General features: G+C 43.8%; 1 protein-coding gene across 2 annotated transcripts in view; it reads left to right on the forward strand.

Moving 5' to 3' along the window:
- The window catches only part of Dhx29 (DExH-box helicase 29), a 45,798-nt gene that overhangs the window by 15,713 nt on the left and 17,443 nt on the right, over positions 1-12,642 (forward strand). For both annotated transcript variants that reach the window (XM_087613489.1, NM_001427514.1), the window contains 8 exon segments: positions 1,376-1,541; positions 1,982-2,105; positions 3,549-4,163; positions 4,978-5,121; positions 9,646-9,822; positions 10,233-10,373; positions 11,627-11,771; positions 11,883-12,000. In XM_087613489.1, the coding sequence (XP_087469615.1) occupies positions 1,376-1,541; positions 1,982-2,105; positions 3,549-4,163; positions 4,978-5,121; positions 9,646-9,822; positions 10,233-10,373; positions 11,627-11,771; positions 11,883-12,000 (1,630 nt within the window).

A 12,642-nucleotide genomic window follows, 5' to 3' on the forward strand; every position in this document is an offset into this window, starting at 1 on the left:
CACTTACTAGTTGACTTCTTTGTATGTTTATCAGATTTTATGACAGGCCACACCTGTAAACAAATAGCCCAATCTCTTTTATTTGTGTAGTTTAAGTGAGCACAGATATTTTTAAGTCATGATTTGTGCGTTCAGAGGAAACTGGCTTCTCATAATAGAGCATGGCCGGAGATGTGGCTCAGCAGTTACACCCCAAGAACACACTGTTCTTGTAGAGGACCTGAGTTCAGTTCCCAGCGCCCCCTTTGGGGGGCTTGAAGGACCTGTAACTCTGGCCCCAGGGGATCTGACACCCTCTTATGTGCCCATACACACAAACACACACACACATACACACAGACATATATATATATATATATATATATATATATATATATATATATATATATATACAGATATAATTTTAATAATAATTTTAATAATAATCGAGTAGAGAGACCTAATTTGAGCTGGGGCTACTTTACTTGTAATACTAGTTCTGAGGATAACCAGATAGGCTGACAGGAGTGAGTCTAGTGGCTAATTGGAAAAAAGAAACTCCAAAGAAGAGAGATAATAAGTTAAAAGTCTTTCTCTGGTAAAAGCGAGTTTATGGCATCACTGTTCAACAGATTTTCTGAAATCGAGACATAACTGTACCTGTTATTTGACATGAATATTGAGCACTTAAGAGGTGACTACTATAACTGAGAATTTGAAATCGCAATTGACTTCTAATCACAGAGGGCTGATAGCTACTGGGCCAAGCACACTTCAAATATTTAAAGAGTTGCCCGTGGACCAGTGTAGTCACAGCATGAGGGGGAGCAGCGTATGATAGGTACTTGTGGACCACAGAGCCTTTTAGGGCCCTTACCAAGAATGAGCACTTAATTTTAGATATACCAGGGAGCCATTGAAGGGGGTATTGATGGGTGTGTTAAGCAGAAAAATGGGATCTGACATATTTTTTCTAGTAACTACGTGGAGGGCATCCTACCAAATATTGTCACTCAGTAAATATGACCATGCATAAGGTCCTCCAGGTCAGCCAGGTATGGTGGTATACACCTCAGATCCCAACTTGGGAAGAAGACAAGGAGGATCAGGAGTTCAAGATCATCCTTGGCTACAAAGCAAGTTTCGGGTCTTCCAGGGCCACATGAGACCCTGTCTCACAACTGACAGCAACAGCAGTAAATGCTGCGGGATGCTCTGTGGTTCAGTCCGTGAAGAGGATTGCCCCACCTACAGAAGAGCAAACCTTTGTCTGGCCCTCCTTCACCTGTTCTCTTAGAAATGCTGTTCCTAAAAGGGACAGCACACTGATCGCTCCACAGAGAATTTATATTGCTGTTACCATTTTTAAAGAACAAGTCTTTGCCTTCCATTTAAGGTAAAAAGAAAGAACCTCATGATGTAAGAAACTTTGACTACACTGCTCGAAGCTGGACTGGAAAATCTCCCAAACAATTCCTTATCGATTGGGTCAGGAAGAATCTTCCCAAGAGTCCAAATCCTTCCTTTGAGAAAGTTCCAGTAGGTAGATACTGGAAATGTAGGTATGTTTTTCTGGTTAACTGAATGAACTTTTAGAAAACTGAAGTGAAAATCCTTTTGTTCCTCGTAAATTGTGTAAACATTTAGAAATGTCAGGCTTGGTGGTTCACGCTCATAGTCCCAGCACATAGGAAAGGAGGCTGAGGCACAAGTTCCAGGCCAGCCTGGACCACAGAGTGAGTTCAAAGCTAGCCTGGCCTGTAGAGGGAGACCTTATCTCAGAAGCAAAACACGGATCACGTAGGCATTTAAGAAACTCTTAATTCCTCATTTCCAGTTCCCGTTGCTTATAAATCATTGTCTAATGTGTTGCCTCCCCAGAATACTTAATAATTGTTTTAAGTTTAAGTTTGATGTTAATGAGTTGCTGGCTTTGTTTTTATCTGACTTTGTCAATTTTTTTAAAAGAAGGTTTTATTGTTATTTTCATGCTTCTTTCTAGGGTAAGAGTCGTCAAGTCTGAAGATGATGTACTGGTTGTCTGTCCTACAATCTTAACGGAGGACGGCATGCAAGCTCAGCACCTGGGAGCGACATTAGCCCTTTATCGTCTAGTGAAAGGGCAGGTGAGCCTAGGCCTCGATGCAAGTGGAGCATCCCTGCTGTAAAACTCTGCAGTCTGCAAGGCTCTAAAACCTGCTCTTCAGCACAGACAGGACGCCATGTAGAAAATTCTGCACCAGAAATTTGCTTTTGTGAATGAATTATTAAAAGTATTGTGTAAGATTACTTTCAGGCTTTCTATGGAAGGCATATGTAAGGCAGACAGAGTTTGTGTTTAGAGAAAGTCTGCCCCAGTGTAGTCCAGTGTGTATGTGCCAAGGTCCCTAAGTCCAAAATCCAAAACTTGTAGTTTTGGATAACAGCTGCTCATCCTACAGCGAACTTGTCCCATAAATTCAATTTTCAACTTAAAAATATAGACAAGTGGTTCCAGTTTTTAATTTTAGGTTATATTAACTATTTGCTTAGAGTTTAAAGAAAGAAGTTCTACTGAAGGAAGACACTCTCTGAGAGAGCACCATGCTCTTTTAAAGTTTTAGATTGCCAGCATTTCCTTTTTATAGTAAACGTGTCTCTCTGTCTTCATGGGAAGTGTTGCTGTAAAGAGGCATCTTCGCCACAGCAACAGCAACTTCTATTTAAAAAGAAAACAAGGCATTCAGTGAAGGGCTCTCTCAGTTTCAGAGTCAGTACATGATCATAACAGCAAGAAGCATCAGACAGGGTGTGGAGCAGTGACTGAGAGCTCTGCCATCAGCAGGGGAGAGAGAGAGAGAGAGAGAGAGAGAGAGAGAGAGAGAGAGAGAGAGAGAGAGAGAGAGAGAGAGAGAAGCTGGACCTGGCGTGGACTTTTGAAAACTTCATAGCCCACTCCCAACACGATCCTGTGGGGCTATTGTCATTCAACCACCACAGGAAATTACACACTAAGTAGGAGTCCAAACAGTTGTTCTTTTCCAACTTCTGCCACAGTTCATGTCTTCTTTCCTTAACTTTGCCAAGTAAAGTGTTATAAGCTGTATGTGCTTGGTAAAAGCGACTGTTGGCTGCCACAGAGAGAATTGTTCTTCATAGCCGGGAAGTAGAAGAGCGGAAGGGTCTGTTTGGTGTCGTCCTTTTAGAATACTTTGCCTCATAGCACTGAAGCACTGCCAGGTCTCACAGGGAGCTTTGTGTCCAAATGCTCTGCCGTTCATCTACATAGTATGTACTACCCCTGCAGAAACACTTACCAAACATTCACTCCATACTTTACCATGCTCCAAAAATAAGCAGAGACAGAAACCAGAGATGTTACCTTACTCCTACCCAGTCACATAGCCATTAAGTCAAACCCGACTATGGTGGGCCATTTATGAACTGACAGCCTATGCATGTGTCTCTTCCATTAGTGGCTTTAAAGTTGAAGGATAAAGCTACAGTGTAAGAGAACCCTACGTTCTCAGGTACTGAGTGAGTTCTGAGACATAGTCAGCACAATCTAACCGCTGCTCTTTCCTCTTCAGTCCGTGCATCAGTTACTCCCTCCCACGTACCGGGATGTTTGGGTGGAGTGGAGCGATGAAGAAAAGAAAAAGGAGGAACTGAATAAAATGGAAACCAATAAACCTCGGGACCTCTTTATTGCCAAGCTACTGAGTAAGTTGAAGCAGCAGCAGCAACTGCAGCAGCAGCGACAGCATCCTGAAAATAAGACGGAGACCGCGGAGGATCCAGAGGAGTCTTGGGAAAACTTGGTTTCGGATGAGGATCTGTCTGCACTGTCCTTGGAGCCCACAGGTGCAGAAGACCTGGAGCCCGTTAGGAACCTCTTCAGGAGGCTGCAGAGCACACCCAAGTATCAGAGACTCCTGAAGGAACGGCAGCAGCTGCCTGTGTTCAAACACCGGGCCTCGATCGTGGAAACCCTCAAGCGGCACCGGGTTGTGGTCGTGGCAGGGGAAACAGGGAGTGGCAAGAGCACCCAGGTACCTCATTTCCTGTTGGAAGATCTGCTTCTAAATGACTGCGGAGCCAGGAAGTGTAACATAGTCTGCACCCAGCCCCGGAGAATCTCAGCAGTGAGCTTAGCCACCAGGGTGTGCGAGGAGCTGGGCTGTGAAGGCGGACCTGGAGGAAGGGTAAGGCTGTTCTCTCCCTCCGCCTCTGAGAGGAGGGCCTGGACACTGCTTGGCTCTTGGGAACTGGACAGTGCACTAGTTCTGATAACGGAATATTCAAATATGTTACTGCGTGCCATTCAAAGAATAGGGATAATTCTGATTTGGCTTTGGTATATATCATGGAGTACTGTCTCTGAGTCTCTTGTGTGGAATGTATCCCTAAGGGGTTCCATTCTTTGTAGTGAACAGAAAAAGAGAGCAAGTTAGATAAAAATATTAGACCGTTCAAAAAGGAAGAGTAAATGACGGTTGTAGAGATGGCTGAGAAGGTAGGGGCAGCTTGTGTGCGGGCCTGATGACTTTAGTTGACCCCAGATTCTATAGGATGGCAGAAGAGAACTAATAGTCATCCTCCTGTCTCCACATGTGCACCATAGTTTGCACAAGCCTACACTTGGGCACACTAAATAAGATACAAAATTTATAATTATCAAACAAATCTTACAGCTTCACACAGTTGAAAACCATAGATGTATACATTTTTGGCTTTTTAAGGTAAGATTTCATACTGTAGCCCAAGCTAGCTTAGAACCCACAGTGTAACCCAAGCTGGCCTTAAACTCACAGCAGTTCTCCTGCCTCAGCCTCCTGAGTGCTACAGCTACAGGTGTGAGCCACCACACCCCGCTTGAAGTGGACCCCCGATAGTAAAGCGCATAAGCAGATCTGCCTGGACTACGCAGGGACATGGCCAAGGGCGCCTGTGCTGCGTCTTTGCCACTCGTTTGCCAGCTCACCTGAGAGAGCTCACGGCTCCTCGTTCTCCCCGCAGAATTCTTTGTGTGGCTATCAGATCCGGATGGAATCTCGAGCTAGTGAATCTACCCGGCTGCTGTACTGTACAACCGGAGTTTTGCTAAGGAAACTTCAGGAAGATGGCCTTCTGGCTGATGTGTCTCATGTCATTGTGGATGAGGTAAGTAAGTGTTAGAATTGTGTCCAGATACATTCTAAACATGTTTGTATGTTGTATGCCGGTGACACTAGCCAATACTATGCTTGTACATGTCACATATTGCCCATCTAATGATTTAGTTGCATCTAGCAAATGCCTTGTGTTAATGAATTTGCTGAGTAAGCGCTGTATCCTCCTGCTGTATGCTCAATGCTGTTCAAAGGACCACACAGACACAAGCGCATGTTCTTCTAGTCCTTCCAGCATTATCTTACAGTTGAAGAGATTGAGTACATGGAGGTCCAGTTGTGTACCGAAGGGCTCAGGCCCAGGCACTCTGACACTGCCTTCCTCTCCACCAGTGTCTGCTCCTTAGCCACCACACGGAGATGTTTCAGGATCGGCTCCCGAACTCTTTCACAGAACACAAGAAATCAGCATGCATTTTTTTCTCTAAATATTTTTTGATGCAAATCAAATTCCAGTACACACTTGAATTATGCCCCGAGTTTTACATTATAACAATTTGAGATGTTTATCAGCCTATTCTAGTAAGCTAATTTGCTAGTGTTTTTTTTTTTTTCAAGAAGAGATAGCAATCCTCTTTTCAGAAAATATTAATTAATCTTTCTCTCAAGGCAGGATAGCTGACACCTGTAAACTTCAGTGCTTGATTAGCTGAGACAGAAGGATGGCCTCAGGTTCAGGCTGGCATGGAATAGTGGGAGATTATTCACTGTGCAGAAAGAGGAGTTTGATGTGACATGATGTGGTACAAGCTTAGTCATACTGTGGGTTTTTTGAGATGGTCTTGTTTTTTTTCAAGACAGGGTTTCTCTGTGTAGCCCTGGCTATCTTGGAACTCCCTCTGAAGACCAGGCTGGCCTCCAACTCAGAGATCGCCTGCCTCTGCCTCCTAAGTGCTAGGATTAAAGGTGTGCACACCACTGCCTGGCTGAGACAGGGTCTTGCTGTGTAGCCTAGGCTGCCCCCTTATATCAGTCTTCTGTCTCAGCCTTCCAAGTGCTAAGATACCACACTGGCTCATTCATTGATTTGTTATTAAAAGATTATATATAGATTACTTTATAGATTACTTTCCTATTTTGAGATCGGAAGTATTAGAAAAATGAAAATTACAATCTCACAGTCCAGGAAATGGCAGACGGTTTGGTGGCTTAATTCATATTTTGGTGTGATTTGGCATGTCTGTTAGTTGGTGGATCTCTCGTGTTGCTTCATCGAAGCACGTGATCTTCAAAGGGCTTTACAGTACTGTAGAGTCCATGTCTTCTGCTTATTTACCGATTTTCTTGTTAGACAAATTTAGGTGAAGACAATTTTAAATCTAATCAATATTCTGCTAGTAAGTAAGTGAAATGGATTAATTTTTCTTTGAGGAGTTTTTTTCCTTGCGGGGCAGGTAGCGTATTGCACTAAGGTGTTAGAAAGAAGCTGGGTGGCTATTGGCTTACCCATGGAAGAGTTATCCAGGATGCACAAGATAGAGATACAGTTCTCCATGGGATACAGATGTCTGTATTATTGCCTTTCAGGCCGAAACCTAAATTTCTCTAAGTATCATCAAGGGTTAAGATGAGCCAACGTGCTAGTGTATCCATCAATGAAAAATTGTATTAGATCAGAGAGTGAGTTCTCTTGGAACCTAGATAGTTAGCAGAAAATTCTTTTAAAGACAGAACAGAGTGAATGCTAATTTAAAAATCCAGACCAGCTTGCAGAAGCTGTGTTCTTTGATGGTCTGATACTGACTAAGGCAATTAACTTTGTCAAGCTTCGGTCTGACACCATCAGCCTCTTGAGCAACAGAGTAAACAAGTCCCAGGGAGGGGCTGGAGCGGAGGCTCGGCAGGTAAGAGCTATCACTGCTCTTACAGAAGACTTAGGTTCCATTCCCAGCACCCATATGGCCTCTATGGCCAACTGCACTCCTTGCACATTCCCCAACAAAGACACAGAATTCAAAACAAAAATCTGGGCCTTAGAGGTTAAGAGCACTGAAGCCCTTCCAGGGGAGCCATATTCAGTTCTTAGCACCCACATGGCAGATCACATCGGTAACTCCTCTTCCAAGGGATCTGACACAACGCTTCTGGCCTCCTCAGGCACCAGGCACACATTCAGACAAAAACCCTCATACACATAAAATAAAAATCTTTAAAAAGTAAAAATCTTTAAAAAAATAAATAAATAAGAGTCCCAGTGGAATTGATCAGCACTTAAGGAATGGAGAGATGTGGGACAGTTTGTTATCTGACACAGGGCTCTGAGGGCAGAGCCTCTTCTGGCTGTTACTACAGACTGTGTGCTTTCCTGGAGTTTATAGTTGGTGTGGTCCAAGTCCCTTCCTTTCTGGCTATGTTCACGCTCCGTTTCTGACCACAGTAGGAGGTGTACTTATGCCATGTGTTTTTATGAGCTCTAGTGTATGATCTTGTTTACAGTCCTGACTGCAGTTCATCTTCATCTTTCTGATGGCATTGTCTAAGTCTCGGGGATCCGCAGGGTCTCCATGACCTTCAGACATAGGTCTCCAGCTGCCTTCTAGAGGCTTTGAGTTGTGGGAACTTCAGGGTCACTGTCCTTCCCTGCTGATCCTTGTAACATACACCACTCCTTGAGGGAGCCCCACCATTACTCTCAGGCCACCAAAATAAAAATCACCCAACCTAAGGCCGTGTCCCCCTTAATCAGCCTCATAGTTACGTTTGTTTTCCTTCAAATCCACCCACTTTTCTCCACATTTATTGATGTTACTCCTTATAAGGGTCACCAGTATCTCGAGTTACCACAGCTGCGTCTCATGATTTAACTTCCTGCTTTCATTCTCTGCATTGTACCCAGAGTTCAGAGTTGCTTTTTTTTTTTTTTTTTTTTTTTTTTCTGTGACATAGAGTCTACACATCTCAGAGTGGCCTTGAGCTCACCTCAGGTTCCAGGCGTGCGCCTTCTTGAACAGCCCTCTCCAGTTTGCTTGTTGTGGCTCCTGTTTTCCGAGTTACATAGATAAGACTTAGACCACATGATTCTGCTTTATGATTTAGATTCATTAGGCTGAAGCCTCAACTCCTTATTAAGGTTGCATGGTTTACATGACTGTCACTGGGTACCTCTCTAGCTTTATCTCTTATGTATTCCCACCCCAGGGCCCACGTCATTATTTTTATTTTAGTTCCTGAACTATATTATGAACCCTCTTGACACTCTGGGTTTTTTAATCTTTCGTGAGGAGAGGGGTGGGTGTGTGTGGCTGTTTTGGATTCATACATGTCTGTGCACCATATACATGCCTGGGGCCTGCAGAGGCCAAAGGAGGGCATCAGATTCCCTACAACTAGAGTTACGTTTTGGTGCTGGAGCGCAAGAGCAGCCAGTACTGCTAACCACCGAGCCATTTCTCCCTGCCCTTGTTTGTTTATTCTGGGTACCAGGAATTGAACCCATGGCTTTATGCACTCATCGCCGTGATTTGATACTCAGGTCTGTCCCTTGACCTAACTACTTTTTCTTCCCTTTCTTATCCTATTTTTCTCCGTCTGTGCCACCACTCAGACTCATACATCAGCTTTCAGCAAGTTCTCTTACAGTATAGACAGTACTTTCTGTCTGAATTGCTTTTTTAAAACTCAGCATATGCTACAAGCAAGGTCCTTAACTGCTCGCTCGTTAGGCTGTGTTCTCTGAGCTTTGCACTGTGCCATTTGATTGTCACATAACTCTATGTCACATGGAGGAATAAATAGACCCAGAGACATTTCTATACTTGCCCAAAGTCATAGTATAATGGTCAAACCGAGATGAATCCAGGGTCTTGGTCCCCAGGCTTGAATGCCTAAGTAGTAGTGTCTGCCTTCCAAGCCAACTGTGAAAGTTGCTGACTATCTTGATGTACTTCCTCTTTGTTACAAATTCGGACAGAAACATGGAAGGTTAGAACACAGGTAGCAAATGCTTGTTACCTTCTGGCAGCATACGTATAATACCGTGTAGCAGGGTTAGGGTCCTCCTTACGTCATCTGTGTGTTGTAGTAAGTGGAGAGGCCCTCTTTGGATGTATGTGTCAGAAGGGCAGGAAAATCCTTTTTCCGGACAATGATAAAGACCTGGTCGGCCTCCTACTGCTCAACTCGTATTTTTACTTAGTAGACAGACCGAGGATCTGTCTTCTGTAGTGGTAACGATGTGCTTTTGTGTGAACACCAGAGCGTTAGGAGTCAAGCTTACTTCTAAGAGAACTCTGGGAGCTAGTCTGATCTCGTTAGCTAGTGTGGAGGATTTCCAAAGCATCTCCAAGGCAGTCCTACTGCTACTGTTATTTGCATGCTAATTCCCATCCCAGACTTCAGCCCTAAGAGAATAAACGTCAGTTTAGTTCTGAAGATTAGCCTTATTTGAACATCCAGCTTCCTCACCCAGCATGTCCTGACTGTATATATGCACACATTAACTGGGAGTGGATTCAAGCATCAGATTATTTATTCTCAGCCCCCACATGTGGTTGATTTTGGGTTGGTTTCCCGTTAGGTCCATGAGAGAAGCGTCCAGTCAGATTTCCTGCTCGTTATCCTGAAGGAAATTTTACAGAAACGTTCTGACCTACACTTGATTCTGATGAGCGCCACCGTGGACAGCGACAAGTTCTCCACGTACTTCACACACTGTCCTATTCTCAGAATTTCAGGAAGAAGCTACCCTGTTGAGGTAAATCTACTTTATCTCTAGTGTGTGTGTGTGTGTGTGTGTGTGTGTGTGTGTGTGTGTGTGTGTGTGTGTGTGTAGTGTAGGCAGAAACCATTCGTATCAGTCTCCCAGAGCATTGGCACTTTATTTTAAGCCCAAAACTAGTTCCTAGACTCTCAGGCAGGGCCCAGAGAAGGCCTTGACGGTTGGTCGAGTGGCTGGTGCTTTCCTGAGGGTGGGGAGGATGGGGAAGTGTCATCTGTAAGCCTTTAGCACCAGAGCCTTTTACATGAATTCCACATTTCAATCCCTGTCATACTGACAGAAAGCTTGTCCTCATCCTAGCTTAGTCTAGTGACATTCACAAGACAGTGTTCTCTGCGTTCTGGTTGCTGGAGTGACGGTGAACACACTATTCGCCTTATCTGCAGGTTTTTCATCTGGAAGACATAGTAGAAGAAACAGGCTTCATATTGGAGAAGGATTCTGAGTATTGTCAGAAGTTTCTGGAGGAGGAGGAAGAAATTACCATTAATGTTACAAGTAAAGCCGGGGGAATCAAAAAGTATCAGGTAAAAAGAAAATACCCTGAAAGATGCAGTAACTTCAGACTACAGCCTGCCCCGGGAGTTTGAAGTTGTGTGTCGGTAGAACACCGTGAATCCGGTAACAGTTGTGAGCATAAGCAAATTTTAAAGACTGTTTTTAATCTTGTTTCAAAGACTTTAGTCCTTAATTTCTGATATTTTAATAGTCTTTTATACTATTTGGGCCCATTAGATAGATGTAGACTCCAGGACTACATGAATACAAAGGAACATGCAGAAAGCTTGTGAATGCATTGCTAGTGATTTCTTCCTGCTGTGACTCAGGAGAGAGTGCTGTCCTAAGTCAGCACCTTGGCGTTTGGGTTGTTAGCAGCCTGTGCTTGGCAGGAGGCAAGATTAGATGAGTAATAAAACTGCTCAAGGCTAGAGAGTTGACAGCAATTTTGTAATTGCAGAATTACCCGGAAGCAATGTTACCAGATCCAGTCTCTCCGCTACATCTGTGCTTCTCGCTTTGTATTGCGTGCAGCGATACAAACCGCTGGAAACACAAAGTTGATCTACCTTTAAATTAAACAGATAAGCCAAAAAATAATGTATGGGGTTTTCTGTAAAACCCCATAAAAACTTAGATAAAAGCTGAAAACTGAAGAAAGGCTTAGAAGCATATTTCAGATGGTTCATGAGATCTCGGTAGCCAAGGGAGAGTGCAGAAAGGGTGAACAGGTGTAAACTGCCTTAAAGCTGCTGCAGACAATGGCCTGAACGCTTTCCTACTGTACAGAAGAATGCACATAGGAGTGCAGTGTGGTTTTCTACGGTTATTGCTATCTGAGTGTGGAAAGGTAAACATAGGCTTTTGCTGTTCGTAAGGAAAGTATGGGAGAATGATGAGATTTCACATTCTTCCTCCCATTTCTTCGACTAAGTGGGTCATAGTGACACTGACCTGCAGCCCCAGTTACTCAGAATGGGCTGTGAGGAATCCTTGAGTCTGTGAGTTCCTGACTCGCCCAGGGAGTCAAGTATGTTTCAAGCATACTTAAGTAATTGATCTGCTGTATTTTAGCAATAATGGCAACGGTAAGGACTTAATTTGCATGGTAAAGGCAGCACCCTGTTGTTTCTGTTTTTGATTTGAGCTGTTGTTTGCAGTTGTGGGAATTGAACCCAGGACCTCCCACTCGAGCTAATTGCAAACACTCTCCCCCTGCACTACAGCTGCAGGCCAGAAATACAGTGAGTTTCAGCTTCCTCTGGTCCGGGTTTTCTCTTAGGAATGCATCCCAGTTCAGAGTGGAGCGAGTCCTGAATTAAGTCCGTTCTACCAGAAGTACAGTAGCCGTACTCAGTATGCTGTCCTCTACATGAACCCTCACAAAATCAACCTGGACCTCATTTTGGAGCTTCTTGTATACTTAGGTATCTTTCTATTTGTTTTAATAAAATACTTCTACCAGCCAGAGGCATGTATTAATATTGTACATGCTGGTTCCTATCTTATTTTGAACATTTTACCTTTTAAATTTTCAGACAAAAGTCCTCAGTTCAGAAATATTGAAGGAGCAGTATTGATCTTCTTACCTGGCCTTGCTCACATTCAACAGTTGTATGATCTCCTATCAAATGACAGAAGATTTTATTCTGAGCGGTAACTACAAATCTTCACTAAATTCTTTGTAGTCTTAAAACTGGGGATCTGATCCATTAAAACTCTGGCTCAGAACTTTCATGCTTTCAAGTTCAGTTAAAACGGTTGATGCAGGGCTGGCTAGACCTGGGCTAGCTAGGGCTGGCCCAGTATGCAGGGGCCCTGACTGTTCTTCAGGGGACTCGGGTTCAGTTGGCAGCACCCACCTGACAGCTAATACCTATGTGTAACTCCAGTTCCAGGGGTCTGACGCCCTTTTCTGACCTCCACAGAAACTACATGCACACCGTGCACAGAGAAGTGTATAGCAAACACACAGACACATTTACTACATACACACCGTGCACAGAGAAATGTACAGCAAACACACAGACACATTTACTACATACACACCGTGCACAGAGATATGTACAGCAAACACACAGACACATTTACTACATACACACCGTGCACAGAGATATGTACAGCAAACACACAGACACATTTACTACATACACACCGTGCACAGAGATATGTACAGCAAACACACAGACGTGTTTACTACATACACACCGTGCACAGAGATATGTACAGCAAACACACAGACGTGTTTACTACATACACACCGTGCACAGAGAAATGTACAGCAAACACACAGACACA

This window comes from Rattus norvegicus, chromosome 2 (genome assembly GCF_021556685.1).
Source record: "Rattus norvegicus strain SHRSP/BbbUtx chromosome 2, alternate assembly SHRSP_T2T, whole genome shotgun sequence".
Classification (NCBI taxonomy): Eukaryota; Metazoa; Chordata; class Mammalia; order Rodentia; family Muridae; genus Rattus; species Rattus norvegicus.